The following is a 26,853-nucleotide window of genomic DNA, read 5'->3' as shown; positions in this document are numbered from 1 at the left end:
AGAATAATATTGAAGTTTCTTATCTTAGTGAACATATATTTTACATGGGGATACAGAAGTGATTATATTGAGTGATTTTACTGAGATAGTCTTGCTTTGTAGCCCAGGCTGGCCCTGAACTTCTTTTGTAGTCCAAATTGGTCTTTAACTCTGTTTTAAAATTAATTAACTAATTTATATGTGTGTGCATATAGGCATACTAAGGTCTCTTCCTGCTGTAAATGGGTTTATGTAGGTGCTGAAGAATTGAAACTGGGCTGCCAGGCTTTGCAAGCAAATGTCTTTAACTACTTCACCATCTCCCTTTCACTGGTCTTGAGCTCTTTTTTTTACATTTAAATTTTATTGGGAACTTTTTGTTTTGTTTTGTTTTCAAGGAAGAGTCTCACTGTAGTCTAGGTAGACCTGGAATTCACTACATAGTCTCAGGGTGGCCTCAAACTAGCGGTTCTCCTACTCCTGCATCCCAAGTGCTGGGATTAAAGATGTGTGCCACTACGACCAGCCAGGAACTTTAATATATAAACATATTACAAAGTGATCATATTGCCATCAGGTTATCCTATTATGTCACCGCCTCTTCATCCATGGTCTTGAGCTCTTGATCACTATGCCTCAGCTTCCCCATTGTTGGTATTACATGCATGTACCACCATGCCCACCAAATAATAATACGTTTTAAAACACACATTACCTAAAATAAATTACACAGTGCAAAATACTACTTATTTATGTATTATTTGATTCACTCAAGAATCTAATAATCCCCAACCATTCTCAGGTATGAGCAATGACAAATACCAAAAAAGAGATCAACTTCCCTAAAAATCAGAATCTGGCAGGGAAACTAACAAATTTTTATTTTTTGTTTTTCTAGTTAGAATCTCACTCTAGCCCAAGCTGACCTGGAATACACTATGTAGTCTCTGACTGGCCTGTAACTCACAGCAATTCTATTTCAGCCTCCCAAGTGCTAGGATTAAAGGCGTGTACCACCACGCCTGGCCAACAATTTTTAAAAAAATACTTTATTTACTTGTGTGTGGGGGGGAGCAGGGAGAAAGATAATGAGAGAGGGAGAGAGAGAGAATAAATATCAGTATGAAAGGGTGAACCAGGGCCTGTTGCCCCGCAAACAAACTCCAGATGCACATGCCATTTTGTGCATCTGGCTTTTATGTGGTGTGGTGCTTTGATTCAGATGTCCCCCATAAACTTAGGTGTTCTGAATGGTAGGTTCCCAGATGATGGAGGGAGTGTATTGTTGGGGGTGGGCTTATGGGTGTTATAGCCAGTCTCTCCTTGCCATTGTTTGGCACACTCTCCTGTTGCTATTGTTCACCTTATGTTGGCCAGGGGGTGATGTCCACTCTCTGCTCATGCCATTGTTTTCCCCTGTCATCGTGGAGCTTTCCCCTCAAGCCTGTAAGCCAAAATAAATCCTTTTTTCCCAAAAGCTGCTCTTGGTCGGGTGATTTTTAACAGCAATGCAAACCTGACTGCAACAATCAAGTGTTAATGAGGAGTGGGATTGCTGCTAGACACCTGGCTTTGGCCTTTGGGAGCTGATTTGCAAGGGGAATGTGGAAGGATTTCAAACCTCGGCCTAAGAGACTTACAGTGCTGTAAGTACAGCTTGATAGACTATTCTGGCAGAGTTTAAGACCTGAATGCAGTAAGAACTATGGACTGTGAGGTTTGGCTTGTGAGGGTGAGAAAGAGCTGGACTAAGCTAGCAGTTTGTGTGAAAAGCTTGCCATTATGCCCATGTCTTGAGAAGTTGTGCAGGGTTGCTTTGTGTAGAAATGAACTGGTGTGGGCAGAGGGATAAGGCACAGAAAGAAAAATCTTTGGGTGAACTCTTGCCCATTCAGCTGCAATTGATATTACAATCTTTGAGATTGGTCTAGCTGACCTGCACTGGGGCACTGTTTTGAAGGGGCCTGAGTGCTCAGAGAGTGTCCTGTTCTTCAAAGTTTGCTGTATTTCCCCTGGATTAACAAATTGACACCCTACCTGGTATTGTGGAGTATGAGAAATGCAGGAGAGAGGCTCATTGAGTTTGCAACACAGTCTTGTGTTTTGGAAATGGCCATGGGTAGTGTGAAGCAGGTTTGCTGGATGCCTGCATGGAGACCCAATGGAGCCATGAAGATGAACCATGGTCTGCAGTGGAGACCCAGTGGAGATGCCAGAACCATGGAAAAGCTACCAGCCCTGATGAAGTTTTCCAGGACTGTGAGTAGCCTAGCTGGAGGGGCGGAATTGGAATACCAGAGACTTGTTGCTGGTTAGAATTATCAGAATTGGGAGATTTGTCACTGACTAGAGTTGTTGGACTTGAAGCTACAGAATTTGATGTTTGCCCTGGATGTTTTAAATCTTGTATTGACTGAATATTCTTTGCTATGTCCAATGCCACCATTTGTAGTGTGAATGTTTATTCTGTACCATTATGGATTTTGGGGGGATTTTTTTCCGTATTATGCCTCAGTTAAAAGATCTTGGACTGGACTGGAGAGATGGCTTAGTGGTTAAGCACTTGCCTGTGAAGCCTAAGGACCCCGGTTCGAGGCTCGGTTCCCCAGGTCCCACGTTAGCCAGATGCACAAGGGGGTGCACGCATCTGGAGTTCGTTTGCAGAGGCTGGAAGCCCTGGCGTGCCCATTCTCTCTCTCCCTCTATCTGTCTTTCTCTCTGTGTCTGTCACTCTCAAATAAATAAATAAATAATTTAAAAAAAAAGATCTTGGACTAGGGGGATGTATGAACATCATTGGAATTAATAAAAACTATGGGGAATTTTAAAGTTAGACGAATGCATTGCATTTTATATTATGTATAGTTATCAGTTTATGGGGGCCAGGGGCGGAATTGGTGGTTTGATTCAGGTGTCCCCCATAAACTTAGGAGTTCTGAATGGTAGGTTCCCAGATGATAGAGATTTGGGAATTAATGTCTACTGGAGGGAGTGTATTGTTGGGGGCAGGCTTATGGGTGTTATAGCCAGTTTCCCCTTGCCACTGTTTGGCACACTCTCCTGTTGCTATCATACACCTTATGTTGGCTAGGGGGTGATGTCCACTCTCTGCTCATGCCATTGTTTTCCTCTGCCATCGTGGAGCTTCCCTTCAAGCCTGTAAGGAAAAATAAACCTTTTTTTTTCCCCACACGCTGCTCTTGGTTGAGTGATTTCTACCAGCAATGCAAACTGGACTGCAACATGTGGGTAACAAGGAAATTGAACTTGGACAGCAAGCTTTTCAAACAAGCACCTCATTAACGGCTTAGCCAGCTCCCCAGCCCAATACTTAACAAATTTAACATGATAAATATTGTAACAAAATCATGCCTGAAGTGATATGGGTATCGAGAAAAGAAGTTAACATTCATTTTTGTGGACCTGGGGGTCAAACTCAGGACTTTCTTATATATCACTGATAAAAGTGCTTTCTTGTATCTCCAGTGTCAATTTATTCTTGATATGGGGACAAAAGAAAGGTTAGAGAGCAGACAGACCTGTAGCTAAGAAGTCTGTAGGCACAAAGGGGATGTAGGGGGAGAGTAGACGAAATTACATATTGAAGCAAGAGGGCAAAGCTGGGTGTGGTGGTTCATATCTGCCATCCTAGCATTTTGGAAACTGAGGCAGGATTGCTGAAAGTTCAGGGTCAGCCTAAGTTACGTAGTTCCATACCAGCCTGGGCAGAGAGGGAAATCCTGTCAAAAAAAAAAGAAGGAAACAAAAACAAAACAAAATAGAGGACAGAGTAGTAGCCTTAGAGATTGGCTAGAACTTTAGGTAGGAGATAATGGAGATACTGAAGAGCTTTTGTAATATCTTTTTAAGGAATTTAGAATTTTCCTCCTGTAAGCAATCAGGTCATTGAAGCATTAAACAGGGAAATCAAGGGCTGGTATTTTAATTATTCAGTAATTCTTGAATTAAATAATTATTAACTGTTCTATATCAAACACACCAAACAGGCTCTTAAGTATACCAAAACATTGTAAGCAGACTCTCTCACAATTACCTCTGGTGCAACAAAATTTGCAGTGTAACAAGGAGTCATAAGAAGACCATTTTCAGCTCTCAGCTGTTTTGCAAAGCCAAAATCACAAATTCGAATAGATTCTGGATTACCAGATTCATCCACATAAAGAATGTTGCTAGGCTTCAAGTCTCTGTGAACCACCTAATTAAAATACAAATTAAAAGAGTTACAGTAAAAAAGAGCTACATTAACAATACATTTCCTTACTGAAAGTTCTTTATTCACACAAACTGCCAAGCAACGCATTTAGCAAGATGATGAGCACAGATCTTTAAATTGTCTCAACATTACAAAATGCTGATAATATCAGTATAGCTCTCTAACACTACTTGTAGTGAGGAGGAGGAGGAGGGAGAAAGAATAGGACTTATTCCCCTTTATCCAGTTGTATAATTGGGTTAAAGAGAAATGCAAATGGCAACAGTATCTATGTCCAGATTTTTCATTTGTTTTACAATATTTAAGCAGTGCCTATCATGTGTCAGAGTGCTCTACAAGGAGCTACAGACACTGTGGTTAATAAGACCCATAACATTCTGACTATTTCATGCTAGGAGCTTGAATGGCAGAAAGGCAGACAACAGACAAGGTGAGTTAAGTTCTTTTACACAGCACAGGAAGGTCTTGAGAGGGAATATCATCTTACCTAAGATCTGAAGAAAAGAATAAACATGCCATGGAAACAGTAGAACAAAGTAATTCTCAATAGAAGAAATAGTGTGTGCAAGATAGATACATGACAAACATATGAACTGGCAGGGGTTTAGGACTAAAAAAATTAACAATGAAAAGTTCCAAATCCAAAACCACAAGTTACATATCTTCTATATGATGTATAAATGAAGATGGTACATATATAAAATTCATCCCTTTATTAAGAGTTTACAATTAAGTGCTGCTTCTATCACCAAATTCTGAGTCTAAATTCTAATTCATCACCTTAGTTTTAGTTCCTAACATCCAGAACATGACTTCTGTACCTGGAAGAGATCATGGAAGACTTTGATGACTGCAAAACCATAAACTATTCAGTGAATAATGAGTTCTACCAACTTCATGATACAGTACTAGGTAAGCCTTAACTACTCAGCATTCAGAAAGCTCTAGAATTAACACATTCTCCTTTTCAGGGCAAAGAAAATTCTAAAAGTGTATTGCAATTAACGCCTTATGTCATTTTTGCATACACATATTAAAAATTTGCTGTGTACCACATAATACTTTTTGCCAATTAAAAATGCTAAAAAAATCTTTCTCCCTAATTATCCATCTTCACTCCTCTTCAGTTCCTTCCTCCCTCCTCTCCTTATTGTTTCTCCTTTCTCCCTTTCTTCTTCACACCTCATTATTTTAAAATTATGATTTCTATCATTCATAAAAATTTTGTTCTACCAGACTTCTCTCCTTTAAAAAACATGGATGTCTTTGCCATTCACTAAAAGCATGTATGCAGGAATAAATGACAAGCTCATTCATTAGCTAGAAGCCAGGTGACTAGTTGACCTCACCTATGTATGTGAATATACACTATTTTTCCCTGTTTTGCTTCAAATTTTAGGTGGGTTTGGTTTCAAGGATACAGAGTGGTCTAGCACAAAAGTGCCTCTGTTTTAAAAGTCACAAGATCTTATTCACTTTTTCTTAGAAAGCATAAGAATTTTTTTAAAAAAACAAGGATTTTAAAGGATATCAAAAATAGCTAGGGGGTGGAAATATGGCTTAGCAGTTAGTGTTTCCTTGCAAAGCATAAGGACCTAGGTTCAATTTCCCAGTACCCATGTAAGCCAGATACACAAGGTAGCACTTGCATCTAGAGTTCATTTTCAGCTGCTACAGGCCCTGGTATGGTCATTCTCTCTATTTCTCTCAAATAAATACATTAAATTTTTAAAAAGTAACTAGGATTTCGAAGTAGCACTTCAACACTTAATAAGAAAAGCTTATGTAGAGGAAAATGAGTAAGATAATAAAGGAAATTATTTCCCATTACATGTAGAACTTAGCTTCCACATTAAAATTTAAGTTCAAGTATTAAGAAAAAAATGTTTATTTATATTTGCATGTATATATAAATCATGTTTAAAAAGACTTACCCCTTGTGCATGAAGATATTCAACAGTTTTGGTTATAGTGAACAGGACAGCACTGGCCTCTCGTTCAGAGAAAAATTTCTGTCTAAGAATTTTATCCAGCAATTCACCTCCTTTCATAAGTTCTGTTACTACATACACATATTTTCCATCATCATATACCTATGTAATTTAACATCAAACATAAAAAATTATTTGAAGCTTTATGTGCATTTACAAACTACCATACTAAAGAGAAATTAATATACTAAAAAGAAACCAAAACTTACCCAATAAAAAAATTACTAAAACTTACAATTTTATACATGTGAGAATATTAAATAGAGCTGTGTGTGGATGTGCATGCCTTTAATCCCAGCACTTGGGAGGCAGAGGTAGGAGGATTGCCGTAAGTTCAAGACCAACCTGGAACTACAGAGTGAAGGCCAGGTCAGCCTGGGGTAGAGTGAGACCCTACCTTGAAAAAAACAAACAAAAAGGTATTAAAACAGAAATTGGTGGGAATGAATGTCAGAGAAAAAATTTTTTATTCTCCTCTGTTAAATTTCTTCCTTCATGACAATCAAAGTAACTATAGGCATAATATATGAAGGTGCACTGAATTTATGTTCTTAGGACTCATTTCCTTCCTTTTGGATCTCTTTTTATTTATATGGACTGGTACAATGATTTTTCTTGAATTTATTTAAGGGTAGAACTTTTTTATTGATAGAATAAATGCATTGTTCTGTTTTTGGTTGGTTGGCTGTTTTTCGAGGTAGGGTCTCTAGCCCAGGCTAACCTGGAATTCACTGTGTAGTCTCAGGGTGGCCTCGAACTCACAGTAATCCTCCTACCTCTGCCTCCCGAGTGCTGGGATTAAAGGCGGGTGCCACCACTCTCAGCTCTGGTTTAAACAGAAAGATAGGCTGTAGTCAACAATTACATAGGAAGATTAAGTAGTAAAGAGAAATTTCATCCAAACACAAAGACACATAACAGTGAACTCCTACATTAGAAAACTAATTGGAATTGTGGATTTGTACTCCAAGCAATCCCTAACTGAAATATTAAACTTCAGTCTGTCTTATTTTCTTGTCATCATATAGTTACTAGATACATTTACTTAAATACATATGAGATATGAAGCATTGTAGAGGGGATAAGGACTAAAAGTGAAACCCTGCCACAAGAAAAATAAAATAAAAATCTTAAAAATTTTAGAGACTTAGGAAATCTGAAACAAAGGAGAAAAGATAAAAAAAATAGTGGCAGCTTAAGAGGTGCCAAGGTTATGCTGAGACTTCATTTTCTAGACTTTCAATTTTCTGGTTAAATTCTTTGCGATATGTTAAAGAATCACCTAAATTACCTAAGCTGAATACTTTCATCTGACAATTAGTGGTGATAAATTAACCTGAGAAAAGTTTGAAAATACCTAGATATGGCCTTTGAGCCTATTTGTGAACCAGAAGCAAGAGAGAGCTGAATGTTATCTGTGAAGTGGACAACTTTTGCCAGTACTCTGTTATAGTAAAAGCTATGGAAGACATAGGTAGCACATTATTTGGACAGCCCATGGAAAGGATACCTCACTTGTCCTGTCCTGATGGGCAGTCGCTAGCCAGGCAAAGAAAGGGAAAAGACATTCTCAACTGAATGAGTCATAAATTCAAAAAGCACCATCAAAAAATAAAAGCATGCTAAGAAAATTGTACATACTAAAACATGGCTGAAACAGTATGGGTGGGAATAGGAAAACTGCTACAGAGGAAGTCAGGAGCTTGAGGGAATAAAGGAATGTGAATGTTACGTAGGAAGCAATATGGATAGATATGAGTGTTAGCTCTCTTGGGTAGTAATGTGGGAAGACAGTTTAGGGAACCTGAAGAAAGACCAATATACCCTGAATATTAATTAACAGTAATATTAACACTTGATATTTGTGTATATGATCAAGTTACTTCAGATACTAAAGATGTTAAAATACTTAAGTTTTTAAAGCAAAAGTAGAAAACTAATTTCATAAATATATATTTCTTTATAAATGAATTAAGACATGAATGTTTTTCTCAAATCTACATTTTTATTTTATTATTTAATTAAAAACCTTTTTAAGCATCCGTGTGTGTGAACACAAGTGTACCATGATTTCTTGCCACTGCAAATGAAGTGCCAGATGCTGGTGTCACTTTTTGTCTTTTGATTTTGGGGTGGGGGTGAGGCAGGGTCTTGCTCTAGCCCAAGTTGACCTGGAATTAATTAGTCTCAGTCTAGCCTTGAACTCACAGTGATCTTTGTACCTCAGCCTCCCTAGTAAAAGCATGTGCCACCATGCCCAGCAGAAAGAAAGAGAGAATATGAATGAATGAATTGGTGTGCACCAGGGTCTCCAGCTGCTGCAAACGAACCCTAGACACATGTGCCACTATGCCTGGCTTTATGTGGGTACTGTGGAATTGAACTTAGGTGGTTAGACCTTATGGGCAAGTGTCTTAACTGCTGAGCAATATCTCTAGCCCTAGTGTCCCTTTTTTTTTTCAAATTAGGGTCTCACTCTAGTCCAGGCTGATTTGGAATTCACTATGTAGTATCAGGATGGCCTCAAACTCATGAGGATCCTCTTACTTCTGCCTCTCGAGTGCTGGGATTAAAGGCATGTGCCACCATGCCAGGCTTAGTGTCACTTTTTGAAATGGGCTTTATGTGGGTACTTGATGTGGGGATTTGAATCTGGGCCAGCAGATTGTAAACAAACATCATTTACCCTTCTACTTTCAGGTCACTAGTATTCTATTATCTTCTTTATTCCGTCCTCAATGATTTCTTATTCCTTTCTTATGGTCCCCTTTCTAGTTTCATGAATGATACTTGCACCAACATGCACATATATAAAAATTAAAATTTGAAATTTGGGCTGGAGAGAGGGCTCAGCAGTTAAAGCACTTGCATGGAAACCTGACTGCCTGGGTTAAATTCCCCGTTACCAACATAAAGCCAGATGCACCACGAGACCCACACTTCTAGATTTCATATGCAATGGCAGAAGGCCCTGGTGTGCCCATACTCACTCTTTACCTGTCTCTTTTAGTTTCTTTCATAAATAAAAATATAAATAAGCTGGGCATGGTGGCGCATGCATTTAATCCCAGCACTCGGGAGGCCGAGGTAGGAGGATTGCTGAGAGTTCGAGGCCACCCTGAGCTGGAGTGAGTGAGACCTTACCTTAAAAAATCTACTTATATATATATATATAATATATATATATATATATATATATATATATATATATATATATATATATATAATATATAATATATTATACATATGTGTAATATTTTAAAATCTGAAATCTAAGATCCATATATAAGAGAGAACATGTAGTATTTGTCATTCTGAGTCTGATACTTTACGATAATAATTTCAGACTGGAGACATGGCTTGGTGGTTAAGGCACTTGCCTGTGCAAAGCCTAAGGACCCCAGTTCGACTCCCCAGAACCCATATAAGCCAGATGCACAAGGTGGCACATGCATCTGGAGTTTGTTTGCAGTGGCTGGGGGCCCTGGTTTACCCAATTCTCTATCTATCTGCCTTTCTCTAGCTTTAATTAATATTTTTTTAAATAAATTTAAAAGATAATAGTTTCCACTTCTGCTGGGTGTGGTGGCACAAACCTTCACCTTTAGTCCCAGTACTCAAGAGGCAGAGGTAGGATGATCACTGTGAGTTTGAAGCCAGCCTGAGACTATACTCTGAGTGCTAGGTCAGCCTGGGCTAGGGTGAGACCCTACCTCAAAAAAAAACAAACTAAAGAAATAGATTCCATTTCCATCTATTAACATCTACTTTTTTGGCAAGTGTATGTGTGCATGTTTGTGCACAGGCCAGAGTTAGATGTCAGGTGTCTTCCTCAACCACTCTTTAAGACAAGGTGTCTTGCTGAAAGTAAACTCAATGATTCAGTTTGACTAGCTAGCTAGTGAGCCCCAGGGATGCCCTGCTTTTACCTCCCCAGCACTGGATGACAGGTGCACACCATAAAGTCTAGCATTTACATGGATGCTGGGGATCCACACTTAGGTTATCATGTTTACACAGTAAGTACTTTACCCACTAAGCCATCTTCTCAGTTCCCAATCTATTTTAAAAGAAATGTGTGTGTGGCTGGAGAGATGGTTCAGCAGTTAAGGTACTTGCCTGTTAAGCCTAACAACCCAAGTCAGATTCCTCAGTACTCACATAAAGCCGGATGCACAGTGGCATGTGCATCTAGAGTTCCTTTACAGAGGCTAGAGGCCCTGGTATGCCCATTTTCTCCCTTCCCCCTCTCTTCTGTGTGTGGTGGCACACATGGAACTCATTCTGTAGCTCAGGCTAGGCTCGAACTCATGGCAATCTTCCTACCTCAGCTTCCCCAGTGATAGAATTATAGGCCTCCATGAGCCACCATGCTTTGCTACAAAATCAACTCTTATTAGGGCTCCTACACATTGCAAATAAGCCCCAGATGCATGCACCATTTTGAATATATCTGGCTTTATGTAGGTATTAGGGAATCGAACCCAGACCAGCAGGCTTTGCAATGAAGCACCTTTAACCACTGAGACATCTCCCCAGCCCCCAATCTATACATTTTTTGTTTTACAAGTTAGGGTCTTGCTCTAGCGCAGGCTGACCTAGAATTCACTATGTAGTCTCAGGCTGACCTGAAACTCACAGCGATCCTCCTACCTCCACCTCCCGAGTACTGGGATTAAACCACCAGGCCCTGCCGCAATTTTTTTTCGAGGTAGGGTCTTCACTCAATTCCAGGCTCACCTGGAATTTACTATGTAGTCTCAAAGTGGCCTCAAACTCACGGTGATCCTCCTGCCTCTGCCTCCCCAAGTGCTGTCCAATCTATTTTTTAAAAAAATATTTTATATTTATTTATTTTGGGGACAAAGAGAAAGATAATGGGCATGCCAGAGCTTCCAGCCATTGCAAATGAACTCCAGACATCTTGTGCATCTTGCTTATGTGGGTCTTGGGGAATCAAACCTGGGTCCTTTGGCTTTGCAATCAAACACCTTAACCACTAAGCCATCCCTCTAGCCCCCAATCTATTTTTTAAGCTTATTATTCTGAGGTCTTTGTTTACCAAGTATTTGAAAATATTTGTGAGTTAGATGACTGATTCAAATGATCCTTGTGAAAGAATATACTTACATCCTTTAAAGTAATAATGTTTGGATGTTGTCCATATCGGAGAAGAATTTCAATTTCTTCTGTTGGGTCTCTCTTGCTTTTATCAATAATCTAGAAGGCAAATATTTATCATAAAATTTCCTTGAACATGAACTTTCAATGTTTATAATCACAAACCTTGGGTATCTTTGTAAGTGCATATTTAATATATAAAGACCATTTAGCAATCAATTATATTCAACTAGTTTCCTAAACTATTAAAATTTAAAAGCCATTCTCAGTATAGAAATTAAGACTGTAAATCCTAACCCGAGACACACTACTAGCAGGCTTTCTCAAGAAAAGTTTAGACCCTACTAAAAACTCAAGAAAAGTTAGAATGAACTTAGTAAACGCATGTTTTATTTCATCATTAAACACCTCAAATATTTGAGAATTCAATCACCTTCTAAATTGCTATCAGTACAGATAATTATGAGAAATTTATCTGTAATATTACCATTAGCATCTGTTTACTGAATTGACTACTTCTTTTGAACAAGTACTTAAAAATGTTTTATTTATTTGAGAGAGAGAAAGAAGAAGGAGGGAAGGAGGGTGGGAAGGAAGGGGGAGAGAAAGTGATGGAGAGGAAGTGTGTGTGTGTGTGTGTGTGTGTGTGTGTGTGTGAGAGAGAAGAGGGGGGGGAGAGAGAGAGGGGGGAGAGAAAGGGAGGGGGAGAGAGAAAGAAAATATGGGCATGCCAGGGCCTGTAGCCACTGCAAACAAACTGCAGACACATGTGCCACCTGGTTCATCTGGCTTTATGTGGGCATTGGGGAATGGAACCTGGGTCCTTGGGCTTTGCCAGTAAGTACCTTAACCACCAGTAGCCATCTCTCCAGTCCTAATTAATTTTTATAAGTAGCTTACAACTAATGTGACAGTTTATTAAAAGTACTTGTTCAGGGCTGCAGAGATGGCTTAGTGGTTAAGGTGCCCACAAAGCCTAAAGACCCAGGTTCTATTCCCCAGAACCCACGTAAGCCAGATGCACATGGTGACACATGAGTCTATAGTTCCTTTGCAGTGGCTGGAGGCCCTGGCACACCCATTCTATCCCCCCCTCTCTTTCTAGTAAACAAATACATAAAAAAGGAAACTTTCTAAAAAATTATTTAAACAAGCTTAGTTTAGAAACTAAGCAGAAAGTGCTACAGAAAACCATACCTAGGGCTGGAGGGATGGCTTAGCAGTTAAGGAGCTTGTCTATGAAGCCTACGAACCTAGGTTCTATTCCCCAGAATCCATGTAAGCCAGATGTACATGGTGGCACATGCATCTGGAGTTTGTTTGCAGTGGCTGGAGACCCTAGCATGTGTGCTCTCTCTCTCATGGATATGTAAATAAAAATAAAATATTTAAGGGCTGGAGAGATGGCTTAGTGGTTAACACGTTTGCCTGCAAAGCCAAAGGATCCCGGCTCAACTCTCCAGGACCCACATAAGCCAGATGCACAAGGGGGCGCATGTATCTGGAGTTTGTTTGCAGTGGCTGGAGGCCCTGGTGTGCCCATTCTCTCTCTCTGCCTCTTTTAAAAATAATTATTTTAATTTTTTTAATCAGATAATTATTTTAATTTTTAAAAATAAAAATAAAATATTAAAAAAGAAAACCACACCTAGAATTTTACTTGACTAGATTTAAATATAGTTTTCTAACCCTTTTATGTCAGCTGCTTTTTAGATATTTTTCTTGATGTTTTAATAAGCTTAAGCAAGATTAAAAAAATTTTTTTTGGTTTGTTTTTCTTAGGATATTTACAATTTGGTCCAGGCTGAGTCTCAAATTCATAACTTCCCAAATATTAGAATTATACATATAAGCCATCAGCTATTATGCTCAGCTCAAATCGTGTGTGTGTGTGTGTATGTGTGTGTGTGTATGTATACTTGTTTTGAGGTAGGGTAGCCCAGGCTGACCTGAAATTTACTATATAGTCTTATGTTGGCCTCAAACTCACAGTGATCCTCCTACCTTGACCTCTGGGAGTGCTGAGATTACACCATAATACATTCTTAAAAGACAATTTTGGCTTGTTTGTTTCTTGAGACAGGATGTCAGGTAGCCAAAGACAGCCCCAAATTTGCTATGTAGCTGAGAATGACCTTGAATTCTTGATCCTCACCTTTCACATGCTGGGATACATGCATGCATTACCACACCCAGCTCAATTTTGGCTTTCAGTTCACTCAAAGAATAGCTGGAATTGATTCCTGGCCTTTGTATGTTCAATTTTCTTTTCTTTTTGATTTCTGGTTTCTGTGACATTTTGTAGCCTACAGCTGCCTTGAGCTGATTGTATAAGCTCAGGCTATCCTCAAACTGGTAGTGACCATCCTGCCTCAGGATCCTGAGTACTCAGATTAAATGTGTGGCACCATGGCTGACTCTATGTTCAATTTTAAAATAGCTTTATAATTAATGTGTACCCACCCACTGAAGTAACCTTGGAAAGAGCTTAACCCTCAGCATGAGTCTAGTCTTTCTGAAATGGATTTTGTTGTAAAAAAAAAAATTCTGTATCCGGAGAACAGGGAAGAGAAACATACATGACCTCACCCTAATAAACTACAAATAATAATGTGGAATGAGGCAAATAGGTGATTAGAAAGAACGACATCTGTGACAGGGCGGATAGCTCAAAGAGTAGTTTCTGGGAGTAGTTTCAGGAAAGCCAGGACAAACTGAAGTATTTGTTTTTAGCACCATTCTCTGATTGCTAATATGAGCTCAATTGACAGTATATCTAAACTTATACTTGTGGACTTCAGATTTACAGTGGTTTCACTAGAATGCAGTTGTGTTGGGATTGGGATTGGGTTTATGAATCTAAGTAACATGAATTCATCAATAGCTTAGAGATAAGCACGGCTTCAAGCATCTGTTCTGGGTTTTGTAACCCAAAGGGGGCATCACAGGACATTTCTTTTTTCCTCTGATGTGTTTATGGAGGAAAGCTATATCCTTAATAACTGCCCATCCAAGTGTAATACCTCTCCTTTCCTCTCCATTCATGTTAGCAATTTGAAAATCTCTATGCACTCCACGTTTCCAGAAGAGCAACAGGCAGAACAGCAAGTTAAATGTTCATCCACATATCCAAAAGAAAAATCTCATGGACACTCACTGATGACTCTTTAAGCAATTACACCTAAACCTAACCTGGTAATAATGGTGACTATTATTATCTTGCTAACTAAACATAAGCTTCCACATACTTATAGATTAGTACTTAGGTTTAAGGTCAGTTGGAAGCTTTGACATTACTCGCATTGCTTGAGGTGGGAGGACAGAGATTACAATTTGGAACAATGAAAAGGCAGAGGCTGTGAATATAGTGTTTGTTCTTTCACAGGTAAAGGTTTCAAATTCAGACTATCTCAGAACTAGGTGACTTTATTTTTGCCTTAGGAAAATTTGTCTTAGGGTGTCTGATGGAATTAAAATACTAATAAAAACATAATTTATGACCATAGTTTTTCTTCTTTTTCACAAAAGCTTTTAGAATCAAAGGAAAGGCATGAACATTTATTTGTAAGAAAAATGTACATAAACAAAATTGCACACAATTCTGAGGAATTGACCACAAAAATGGGGACTTAAAAAAAAAGATTTATTATTTATTTATTAGAAACAGACAGAGGATGGAAGAGAGAGAGAAAGAGTGAGAATGGGTGCACCAGGGCCTCTAGCCACTGCCAACTCCAGATGCATGTGCCACCATGTGCATCTGGCTTATGTGGGACCTGGAGAATTGAACCTGGGTCCTTAGGCTTCACACAGGCAAGTGCCTTAACCACTAAGCCATTTCTCCAGCCCCCAAATGGGGACTTAAAGAGTAAAAGGAGTGCTATTAAAATCATGAGAGACACATCTCATAACCCACAAGCCCAGGGGGAAGACCAACAATCACACTGAGAAGCCCCCCCCCCAGCAGAATGTGTGTAGGGAAGAAGGAACTAATGGAACTAACACATGATGTGTCAATATGAAGTTTCTACTTAATAAAAAAAAACCTGGTACTTCCCTGGACTAATTGGATATGTACTCATCTCACCTTTCACCTCTAAGAGAATCCATGGTTCTAGATTAAGATATCTGAGCCAGGTGTGGTGGTTCACGCCTTTAATCCCAGCACTCAGGAGGCAGAGGTAGGAGGATTGCTGAGAGTTCGAGCCCACCCTGAGACTACAGAGTGAATTTCAGGTTAGCCTGAGCCAGAGTGAGACCCTACCTTGAAAAACAAAAACCAAAAAAAAAAAAAATAGATTAAGATATCTGAAAATCATTAACCCAATACTTAAATTTACCTCACTTAAAAAAACATTTACTTATTTAGAGAGAGAGAGAGAGAGAGAGAGAGAGCGAGCGCGAAAGAGAGAGAGAATGGGCATGCCAGGGTCTCTAGCCACTGCAAACTAGTTTCAGACACATGTACCACCTTATTCATCTGGCTTTACATGGGTACTGGGGAATCAAAATCGAACCTGGGTTCTTTGGCTTTACCCGCAAGCACTTTAACTGTAAGCCATCTCTCCAGCCCTGAATGGCAGGATAGAAAATTTTAAAGTAAACTTAGTGAAGAAACAGCTGGTTGCTAGGGGACAGCCTGAACTGTATATTCAGAAAGGAGTAAATCAAAAATAGGCTAAAAGATAGGCTGCAGGTGGCCCAAGATATGGGTTGGTCGGGTCAACCTAAACTTTATGTCCTGGGAAGACGATAAACAAAAATACAATTTTGAGAAAAACCAAAATAATAAAATAGTTTCCCAAGACAGCCTGACCAAGGACTTAACCTCTGGTTATGCACAAATAAGATATGTAGACACAACTGTACAAGCTTGGCAAATACCCTTGTGAAACCCCCTCCCCTTTCCTTTCCTTGCTAAAAACCCTATAAAAAGAAACACCCAATAGGGCTCAGGGTCGACTCCTCTGTCTCCTGCATGAGATACGTGTCGACCCCAGAGCTCTGGTTTCCCGAATAAAGCCTCATGCTTTTGCAGCAAGTTTGGTCTCCCGTGTGTCTTTGGGTGCGTGCTATCTCGAGACTTGAGTGAAGGTCTCCCTCTGGGGGTCTTTCACCCTACCTCAATTTTTTTAAAATCTAAAAATGTAGTTTTGCCAAAGAGAAGAATGTATTGTTTTTGAGATAAGGTCTTGCAATATTGCATAGACTGGCCTCTAACTCATTATTTTCTTAACTTAGCCTGTATGCCTGGTTTAGAAGAATAATTTTTAACTCCTATGACATGTATAAAAAAGAACTGCTAAGAGTTGCATTTTAAATGTAAGAATATTTACCTTCACTGCAAACTCCATGTTTGTGGCTTTATGTATACATCTCTTACAAACAGAATATGAACCAACTCCAATATCTTCTTTTACTTCATATCCATCAGTAAACTGAATACTGTTCCTGTGCAACTGCTATAAACAAATTTAAAAATCAGTAAGAGTTATATAATGGTGCATTTCATAATAGGGGAATAGGTTACTTAAGTATAATTTATGTAAGCTATTAATAAAAATGAGTATCAGTAAAAATAAAAAAGATTCTTAATAGCATTTATTCTCTTGTGAGAGAGAAATAAAGACAACACTAAAAACATCCTAGAGCAAAAGAAACTTATTCATCAAGTAAATTCAACTTAGTCGAGCACTAATGATACCCTAAAACTATTTTTTTTCCAAAAATATATCCAGTTCTCTCTGACTAAATGGAAGAATTAAAATTGTTAAATATATTTACACTGAATTTACGTAGCACTGGTACATATTTATAATGTAAAGTGTGACATTTCAACACTTGCATACAATGTGTAATGATCACACAAGATGAATTAAACTTATTTTTCCATAATACTAGGGTGGAGAAAAAGAAATCTCATGATTTATACTATTGGTCTTCTTCTTATAATATTTATGAGTCCTGTATCCTGTCATAAACACAATGCACACATATATGCACACACACACACACCTCTAGAAACCTGCTCTATGCTCTTTATATCTTCTTTATCTGACAATCTTATCAAATAAGGTAAAGGTACTCATAATCATTTCTTTCTAATGACTATATGATTTCCAAAATTACTAGGACACAAAACTTAAGAGATCTTGGAATTTGAGTATATTTTTAAGGCAGAAGCTGTTAAACTAAGTCCAAATCTGATTCATTGTCTGTTTTTCTAATTATAATTTTTTAAATATTTAATTTATTTATTTGAGAGAGAGAACAGGCGGAAATAGAGAAAAAAAATGGGCATTCCAGGGCATCCAGCCACTGCAAATGAACTCTAGATGCATGTGCCCCCTTGTGCATCTGGCTTATGTGGGTCCTGGGAAATCGAACCAGGGTTCTTAGGCTTTGCAGGCAAATGCCTTAACCTCTAAGACATTTCCTCAGTCCCCTGTAAATATAATTTTATTGACACTCACTGATTCCCATTTATGTATAGACTATATTGCTGGTTTTTGTTTTTGTTTCTTGGTATAGGATCTTGCTATGTATCCCAGGTTTGCCTTAAATTCACAGTGTAGCCTAGGCTGACCTTCAACATGATCCTTCTGTCTCAGCCTCCTGAGCGCTGGGATTACCAGTGTGTACCATCATGCCTGACACCATGGCTGATTTTGTGCTATAACAGCAGAGTTAAGTAGTCAGAACAGAGAAAGCATAGCCCACATAGCTTCATGTGTTTATTTTCTGACCTATTTTAAAATGTGCTGACCTATTATAATGCATTAAGGAACCAACGGGCTGCAATCTGTCATAGCTGACCTCATAGAGGCAGGGAATGAAATATACTAGGCCTAGTGAACACTGAGACACAGGAGAAGGAACAGAAAAGATATTTATCTCAATTGTCTTAGAATTCCACATTCTTTAAAAATATTTCTATTTATTTGCATGTGTGCATGCATGTATGTAAGGGTCTCTTGCTGCTGCAAATGAATGTCAGATATTTATGCTACTTTTTGCATCTGGCTTTACATTGGTACTAGGGAATTGAACCTGGGCTGTCAGGCTTTGCAACCAAGTGCCTTTAACTGCTGAGCCATCTCCTCAGGCCCCCAGAATTCTACTGTCAACTCTCATAGTTATGTAGAATTTGGGTTCATGTAACTCTTTCAATGATACATTAAAGGATTAATGTTATGATACAAATTGTATGTATAGTGATTCATTTAAAGTCAATACATAAACTCTATTCAAACAATTATAACTATTCACAGAATAAATAAAATACTTACCTGAACAATTGAATGTACACCAACTGTCTGCATAGCTTGGCTTTCATCATCTGAAGTAATAGCAACAAAACTAAACCCCCGAAAAAGTTGATGTGCATTAGCACTAGGTGGAATGCCAGGTGAATCTAAAAAGAATTAGGAATTACTAAAAAGAGTTTTTGCAGGCATTTAAGGGAAAACTGACTGAAATTATGACTTTTTTTTTCACTTACTCTGGACTTCTAAGTATCCAATATACATATACTACTTGTTCAGGATACTTCAGTGAGGAAGTGTATCAGATCTGTTCTGATCACTTACTACTATAATTACCACCCTAACAACCTACACTATCAGAGTCTAGAAAACAGCTAATCTGAAGAATACAATATATCAGTGGTTAATTGGGTTAATGATTTATGATAGTAGCAAAGTCCTTTGTAACAAGGGAAATTTTCTTTACATGTGCTGTCCAATATGGTAGCCAGTAGTTACATGCTGTTACTTAGTATTTGAAATACACCTACTGTGATAAAGAAACTAACTGAGCCAGGGTGATGGCTCAGTTAATAACGTGCTAGTCTCCCAAGTATGAGTACTTGAATTTGGATGTCAATGTGAAAGCTGAGCATGGCTGGGCACTTGTAATCCCAGCACCAGGGAAGTGTAGACAGGAGGATCCCTGGGGCTCACTGGCTAGCTAGTCTATCTGGAATCAGTGAGCTCCAAGTTCAGAGAAACCCTACCAAAAAACAAAGGTGGAACTGGGCACTGTAGTGCATGCCTTTAATCCCAGCACTTGGGAGGCAGAAGTAGGATGATCTTTGTGAGTTTGATGCTAGCCTGGAACTACAGAGTGAGTTTCAGGTCAGCCTGGGCTAGAGTAAGATCCTACCTTGAAATAAACAAACAAACAAACAATATATATAAATAAAATATGGAGAGTGACTGAGAAAGACAGCTCTGGTTTTCACACACATATACACATAAAAGGGAACTAAGTTTTGAATTAAATTTAATTAGTCACATGTGGCTACTGGTTATCAAACTGGACAGCACAGCCCTAAATGATACTCTGTCAATATTATGGATCCTGGTTTGGGTGGAGGAGGGAGACACAAGGTTGATATACAATCATTTCAGGAACTTCATACTTAGCATAAAACGATATCCTAGGAAAGACTTTCCAATGGAGTAAGAATGATACATTACATTGAATTTTCATGTTTTCTCTTTACCTTTGGGAGTTTTTGCAGTAAATTCAGGATCAAAATAAAATGTATCTTCAGGTCTGCCAGTTGCAGGTTTAAAAGGTGGGTGAATTTCTCTTCTATATAGTTTCTGTTAGGAAAAAAATGAGTGACTTTGACACAGGTTAGGCAGTATTGGGGATGGAATCTGAAGCTTGTACACGGTAGGCAAGTTACATCTCTATCCATCAAGCAAGTTTTCTTCCGATACTTACATTCCAGTCAATTGTTGAGAAAAATGAATGTCTTTTAATTTCTTCAACTCCATCTGGTCCTGCACCTATCAGAAATTGATTGGCAAAGTTTCATTCCAAGGATACACACACACATGTATATGCACATAAATATATCTATTAAAGTCTTTGCTTTCATTAATTGTCTGAACATTAAATAACCCCACTATAAACACAAATGTATATCTCCTACTGAAAAAGTCTAAATGCCAACAAGCACATGAAGATAATGAAAAATTTTACCTAATCTGTTTGCAGGGTTTCGTTTGAAAAGCATTCGTAAGAGACTCTGGGCTTCAGGACTCAAAAACTGTGGCATCCCAAGTTTAGCTCTAAATAATAAATCCACATAATAACACTTTATTTTTGGGAATCATGCTTATTTTTAATTTTTTAAAAATTAATCTTTTTATTTCGAAATAATACTCAGTTTTGAGAAATAGTAGAGATTTCTTCCATTTAAACAATCCCCCTAATGGCAACATCTTATAGTGCAGTATCACAACCAGGAATATCAGTTTTGAGTAGATCTGATCTCTTTCAGATAGCTCAAGTTTTACATGCCATTTTAATTCTATGCCTGCCTTTTCTTTTTTAAATGTTTGTGCATATTTATATGTGTGAGAATGCATGTGTGTGTGCATGTATGTGGAAGCCTAAGGATAACCCCAGGTGTTGCTCCTAAGGAATTCTGCTGACCCCCTTTTTATTCTGAGACAGGGTTTCCCATTTACCTGGAGCTCACTAATTAGTCTAGACTGGCTAGGCAGCGAGCCTCCACAGTTCTTTATGCCTTTGCCTCCCTGTACCACTCCGTCTGGCTTTTTTTTTTTTTTTTTTTTTTGGTTTTTCAAGGTAGGGTCTCACTCTGTCCCAGACTGACCTGGAATTCACTATGGAGTCTCAGGGTGGACTCGAACTCACGGAGATCCTCCTACCTCTGCCTCCCGAGTGCTGGGATTAAAAGGCGTACGCCACCATGCCTGGCTTATCCATCTGGCATTTTTGCGTGGGTACTGGGGATTGAACTCAGGTACTCATGCTTACTACCAAACTATTTCCCTAGCCCTCTATGCCATTTTCTTCTGTGCATAAATAATCTCCCATATGGATGTAGCCATCTTTTAAAATCTGCTGAAGGATAGTTGGACTGTGTTCAGTTTGGAAGTTATGAATATGCTTTTTTTTTTTTTTTTTTTTTTTTTTACAAAAAAAGTACTGCTGTGAGAATAAGGTCATCAGAGCCCAAGTTACAGCTGTTATTAAGGACTTTCTGATTCTGGGAAATATCAATCATTTTCTCTCTGCTGCCACTTCTTCATAAGCAGAGGGACCAGATTCAAGACCAATGGTTTCTAAACTGTAGCCATAGAAATCTTTTTCAAAAGGACTTTAAGAAATGCAATATTAAAGGCTGCAAAGAGAACATGTGTTTCATATGCTTCTTTCCCAACATCAATCCCTTTTTACAACTCCTGCAATGAAGGGGAACTGATGGGAGAGAAGATGGTGGGACATTAAGACTCTGTGACACAGTCTGAAAATCATCAGCATGGATGAACTTAAGGTCTATTTCAACTATAGTATATAATTTTATTCTTTTTCGAAACCTACAAATTAAAGAAACCTAAGATCCTGTAAGTATGGCAATAATAATAGAATTGGAGGAATTCCTATTTCAGAAATAGATCCATTTCTAATTCAGTGAGCTGTTACTAAGTTGTTATATGCCAGACACTGTTTAGTGCTCTGGCTATAAAGCTAAAGATAGTCTCCTCCTCCCTCTCCCCCTGCCAATGGGGAACATGCAAACAGATAGCCCTAGTATATTGAGATAAATCCAAAATTAGGTGTGGCTGGGCGTGGTGGCACATGCCTTTAATCCCAGCACTCGGGAGGCAGAGGTAGGAGGATCACTGTGAGTTCAAGGCCACCCTGAGACTACAGAGTTAATTCCAGGTCAGCCTGGACCAGAGTAAGACCCTACCTCAAAAAAAAAAAAACAAAAACAAAAACAAAAAAACAAAACAAAACAAAATTAGGTGTGATGGTATACTCCTGTAATACCAGCATTGGGGAGGCTGAGAGGCGAGGGGATTGAAAGTTTGAGGCCAGCCTAGACTATACAGTGAAACCTTGTCACATAAAACCATAACCATGATATTAAGAAAATGAGAGAACTGGTTTTAAACCCTTTTAGTTGTTTTTAAATCTATTCAGTTATCTATAACAATTTTCCTGGAAAACTTCCAAGCTAATCATTAAGTGTTATCTCTGAAAATTAGCCAAACAGGAATAGACTGATTTAAATAAACAAATTTGAGTGCTAACTGACCAACAGTTCTACCCAAGCAGTTACAGTCTTACATGTCAACCCACTTATGGATCTGAAAAATTGTCAATTCATGAATTCTACCCTTTCCTAAAACTGTATATAAGATCAGTAGCCAGCTTAGTATGGCAGCACATGACTATAAATCCAGCGAGGCAGGAGGATCAGAAATTTGAGACAAGGGCTGGTAAGAAGGCTTAACAGTTAAGGTGCTTACCAGCAAAGACAAAGGACCCTGGTTGATTCCCCAGTACCCATGTAAAGCTGTGTGTGGCACACACATCTGGAGTTAGCCTGCAGTGGCTAGATGCGCTGGTAGTCCATTCTCTCTCTCAAATAAATAAATAAATAAATTTAAAATAAATATATAATTTTTTTTAAACTCGAGACAAGCCTAGGCTGTACTGTGAGACTTTGTCTCAAATAAACAAACAACACCTGTATGTGTTTCTGAAAGAGAGGGAGAGAAAATCCATGACAGTGAGGAGAAAAAGCAATTAGAGGTCAAAGAAGCAAATGAGAGTAGCAAAAATAAAGGACAGGGGAATGATCAACAGTGTCAAACACTCCTTAGGGAAACCTTCCTTAAGTGCCTCTTTTAAAATGGCTGTTGCCACTTCCTTCAAACACTACCACTATCAAAGTATATAGTACTATCTCTGTAGCTCTCACCAGTCTAAAATTATTACGTTTATTTAAATATTAATTCTATATCTTCCCCACTAGTACATAAGCTTTGTGAGACTGCTGAAGGTCTTCTCAGTATTGTTCATGCTTCATATTTGTACACTTAGCAAGAACTCAATTACTTGTTGAATGAATTATGTGAATGAACAATAGGACCACCTTTCTGACAAACTGCTATGGGTTTTAGGGACCAGACAATTCTGACAACCATAGACAGAGCAGTTTCCCTAAAATGGTAAGTACGAATAAAGATTTGTTTTTGGACATTTCCATAAAATGTTTGCAAGTTCAAACAAAAGGATGGAGTGATAAAGGTTCAATGGTGAAAGTGCAATGAACATTCATTTACATAGTCTATTTTAACTTTTATAAGAATAACACAAAAATGACAAAAACCCCAAATAAAGAAATGCCTACCCAAAGTACATAGGTTATTGATTCATCATCAAGTGAAATATAACACAGTCAGAACCCTTTATTCAGTGTAGTCATTTTTTCTTACTTTGCCTCAAGGTTTTACCATCTAAATATGGACCTAAAAAGTATGCTTTCGTTTTGCTGCTTTGTAAACTTTATAAATAGAATCATGTAGCATCAATTCTTTATGGTCTGAACTTCCTTGGGGGATTTATCCAATTATAGCATAAATTGTGGTTAGTCCATTTTCTTTGCTATAAGGCATACTATGTTCATGGGCCAAAAGTGTAGAACTGTTTTTGTAGGGCTCTTGAGTTCATTGTTTTAGCCTGAATATGGTGGCACAATTACTGTAATCCCAGCACTCAGGAGGCTGAGGCAGAAGAATCACAAATTTGAGGCCAGTCTAGGTTATACAGTGAAACCCTGTCACAAAACACAAAACCAAAAATAACCAAAAGAAACTTGTTTTGTTTTTATAATGTTAGGGAAGTACAATAAAGAATATGTAACAGACTTTGTGTAGTGTGTAAAACCTGAAATATTTACAGACAGTAAACACAATTCCTACTGGATTCAACTGTATAAATAGAACATAATTATCAATCCATTTCTACTATTAATGATCCAGTTTCCACTACTATAAATAATGCTGGTTTGAACAACAAAGTGGATTGTTAAAAGGTCAATTAAATAAAAATCTGTTTCATAAAACTCACATCTGTATCTATAAATTTTAAAAATGGACACTAGTCACAATGTAAACATTTATCAGATTTCTAGGTATAAAAGCAAAAGATAATACTATAATAAATAAATACTGATTATGCTGTGAAAAAATTGCTTTTCAGAGTGGTTATAACAATATTTATATTTCTTTCAGTGACATGCAAGTTGCTGCTGTTCCACATCCTACTAGTATTCTGTGTGATCGATCCTTCCTTCCTTCGTTCCTTCCTTCCTTCATTCCTTCTTTCTTTTTGAGGGAGAGACTCACTGTAGCCCAGGCTGGCCTTGAACTCATGGCAATCCTCCTATCTCTGCCTCTGAGTGCTAGGATTAAAGGCGTGTGCCACCACATCCAGCTATGATCATTATTCTGAACTGGGATTTAACAGGCTTGGGATGTAGCTCTGCAGCAGAATGCATGCCTAGCTTGTGTGAGGCCCTGGGCTAAATACTCAGCACTGAAAAAAGGGGCTAGTTTGAACTGGGATGTAAACTGTTGCAATAAGTTGAGCTAAAAATGATTTGGATTTTGAAATATGAAGCTGTAGCAGCATCAGGACTTAACTGCTTCCTGTCCCATCGATTATTTATTAGGCAGAATCTTGCTACATAAGTCCAGGCTGGTCTGGGACTCACTATCATTTTGACACCCCAAGTCTTGGGATTATGGGTATGCACCATTATTCCTAGCCTCCATATGTTTTAGATGCCACTGTACTGCTAACACGTCAGTGCTCTGGAGACATATATTTGACATGCTTTCCTCTATTGGAAGTATTTTTGGAAACTTCAGGGGCTTGATCCTTATCAAATGTTTAACTACTTTCAAGCCAGGCATGGTGGCACACACCTTTTAATCCCAGCACTCAGGAGGCAGAGGTAGGAGGATTGCTGTGAGTTCAAGGCTACCCTGAGACTACATAGTGAATTCCAGGTTAGCCTGAGCTAGAATAAGACCCTACCTCGAAAAAAACAAACAAACAAAAAAGTTTAACTACTGTTAGTTACGGATTCAGAGAAGGGAATGTGAAGTTGAGGGGTATGTACTTTTTTTTTCTTCAAGGTTGGGTCTTGCTGTAGCCCAGGCTGACCTGGAATTCATTCTGTAGTCTCAGGGTAGCCTCGAACTCACTGTGATCCTCCTACCTCTGCCTCCCGAGTGCTAGGATTAAAGGCGTGCACCACCATGCCCGGCTGATGGGTATGTACTTTTAAAAACCCCAAATATCACTGCTATGGCTTTCATCCAGTATGGATCATCTTTTTCTACTTTTATTATGGTAACAATATGTAGTTTGATGGTGTTGAGTATCCCTACCACATTTATCATGAACTGCAGGGGAAAGGTAAAATCCTATTTGGAATTCTTGATTTGGTAAATTTGTGATGAATATAATCTGTACCATAAGAAACTTCACACCTTTTGACAGACCGTAATCTGCCTGGGGTCTTCTGAAATACTGAGTGTAAAATCTCTGCCGTAAGTGTAGTGAATATTCTTTTTTTGAGTTCATGAGCACATGTGTATGTGTACCTGCAGAGGCCAGAGGACAACCTCAGGTGTTCTCCCTCATGAACACCATCCACCTTTTTTGAGACTGGGTCTGTCACTGGCATGGAGTTCACCAATTAGGCTGGACTGACTGGTCAGTGAGCCTCTGGGATACTCATGTCTCCACCTCTTTAGCGCTAGGATTACAAGCACAGGACACCATGCCTGGCTTCTGTGCATAGATGTTGGGGACAGAACTCACGTAATGCTCTCCAAACAAATACTTTACTAACTAAGCTGACTTCCTAGTGCCACTTTTTCTTTTTAAATAGGTGGAGTCACACTATATTGTCCAGACTGGCACAAACTTTTAGGCTCCAGGGATCTTGCTACCTTAGTTTCAAGCATCTACAACTACAGGTGTGAGTCATCTTGGCCAATGTATATACTCTGTGAGGTTCCTAAGTCTTCTGCTACGTGTTTTTATTGGGCTTTCACCTTGTTGATAAAAGTTTGTATTCAATCAAATCTTTTTTCTTTTATGAAACAGGGTTTTATTCTGTCACCTGGGCCAGCCTGAACTCACTACAAAGGACAGACTGGTCTTGAACTCATGGCAATCCTCTTGCCCCAGATGCCCATGTTCTAGGATTACAGGTGTGAGCCACTAAACCTGACCTGAATTGAGTTCTTTGTGTGTGCTGTTTGTATGCATGTGTGTGAGTGGAGAGATGTGTGTGTGCCACATTGTATGTCAGAAGACATCTACTGATGCTGGTTCCCTTCCACCTTGTTTAGAGGCAGGGTCTCTATGTTGTTCTCTACTTGTGTTTGCCAATCTACCTTGCCTGCAAGCTTTGGATTCTCCTGTCTGTGCCTCCCTTCTTGTTGTAGGAGCACTAAGATTGTAGACATGCACTACTGTGCCTATCTTTTACATGGGTGCTGGGGATTCAAACTTTGTGGCAAACACTTTATCCAATGAAGCATTCTCCCCACCCCTTGAATGGAGTTCTTTTTTTTTTTTTTTTTTTACTTTTTTTTTTCTTTTGGAATTCTTCATACATTATACATACATGTTCTTTGTTAGTTCTGTGTAACAAATTCTTTTTATACATGT

At 38.6% G+C, this 26,853-nt stretch overlaps 1 protein-coding gene across 6 annotated transcripts in view; it reads right to left on the bottom strand.

The window, feature by feature from the left end:
* The window catches only part of Rps6ka3 (ribosomal protein S6 kinase A3), a 125,363-nt gene that overhangs the window by 10,837 nt on the left and 87,673 nt on the right, over positions 1 to 26,853 (bottom strand). For all 6 annotated transcript variants that reach the window (XM_045140078.1, XM_004670650.2, XM_045140076.1 and 3 more), the window contains 8 exons: positions 20,320 to 20,408; positions 20,059 to 20,123; positions 19,832 to 19,934; positions 18,615 to 18,739; positions 16,662 to 16,787; positions 11,335 to 11,424; positions 6,148 to 6,306; positions 4,034 to 4,195 (listed from right to left, as the gene is read on the bottom strand). In XM_045140078.1, coding sequence (XP_044996013.1) covers positions 4,034 to 4,195; positions 6,148 to 6,306; positions 11,335 to 11,424; positions 16,662 to 16,787; positions 18,615 to 18,739; positions 19,832 to 19,934; positions 20,059 to 20,123; positions 20,320 to 20,408 — 919 coding nt within the window. The remainder of the gene's footprint in view (positions 1 to 4,033; positions 4,196 to 6,147; positions 6,307 to 11,334; positions 11,425 to 16,661; positions 16,788 to 18,614; positions 18,740 to 19,831; positions 19,935 to 20,058; positions 20,124 to 20,319; positions 20,409 to 26,853) is intronic.

The sequence above is a fragment of the Jaculus jaculus genome, chromosome X (genome assembly GCF_020740685.1).
Source record: "Jaculus jaculus isolate mJacJac1 chromosome X, mJacJac1.mat.Y.cur, whole genome shotgun sequence".
NCBI classification, from domain to species: domain Eukaryota; kingdom Metazoa; phylum Chordata; class Mammalia; order Rodentia; family Dipodidae; genus Jaculus; species Jaculus jaculus.
The sequence above is the reverse complement of the archived record's forward strand: the minus strand, read 5'-3'. Positions and strand labels throughout refer to the sequence as shown.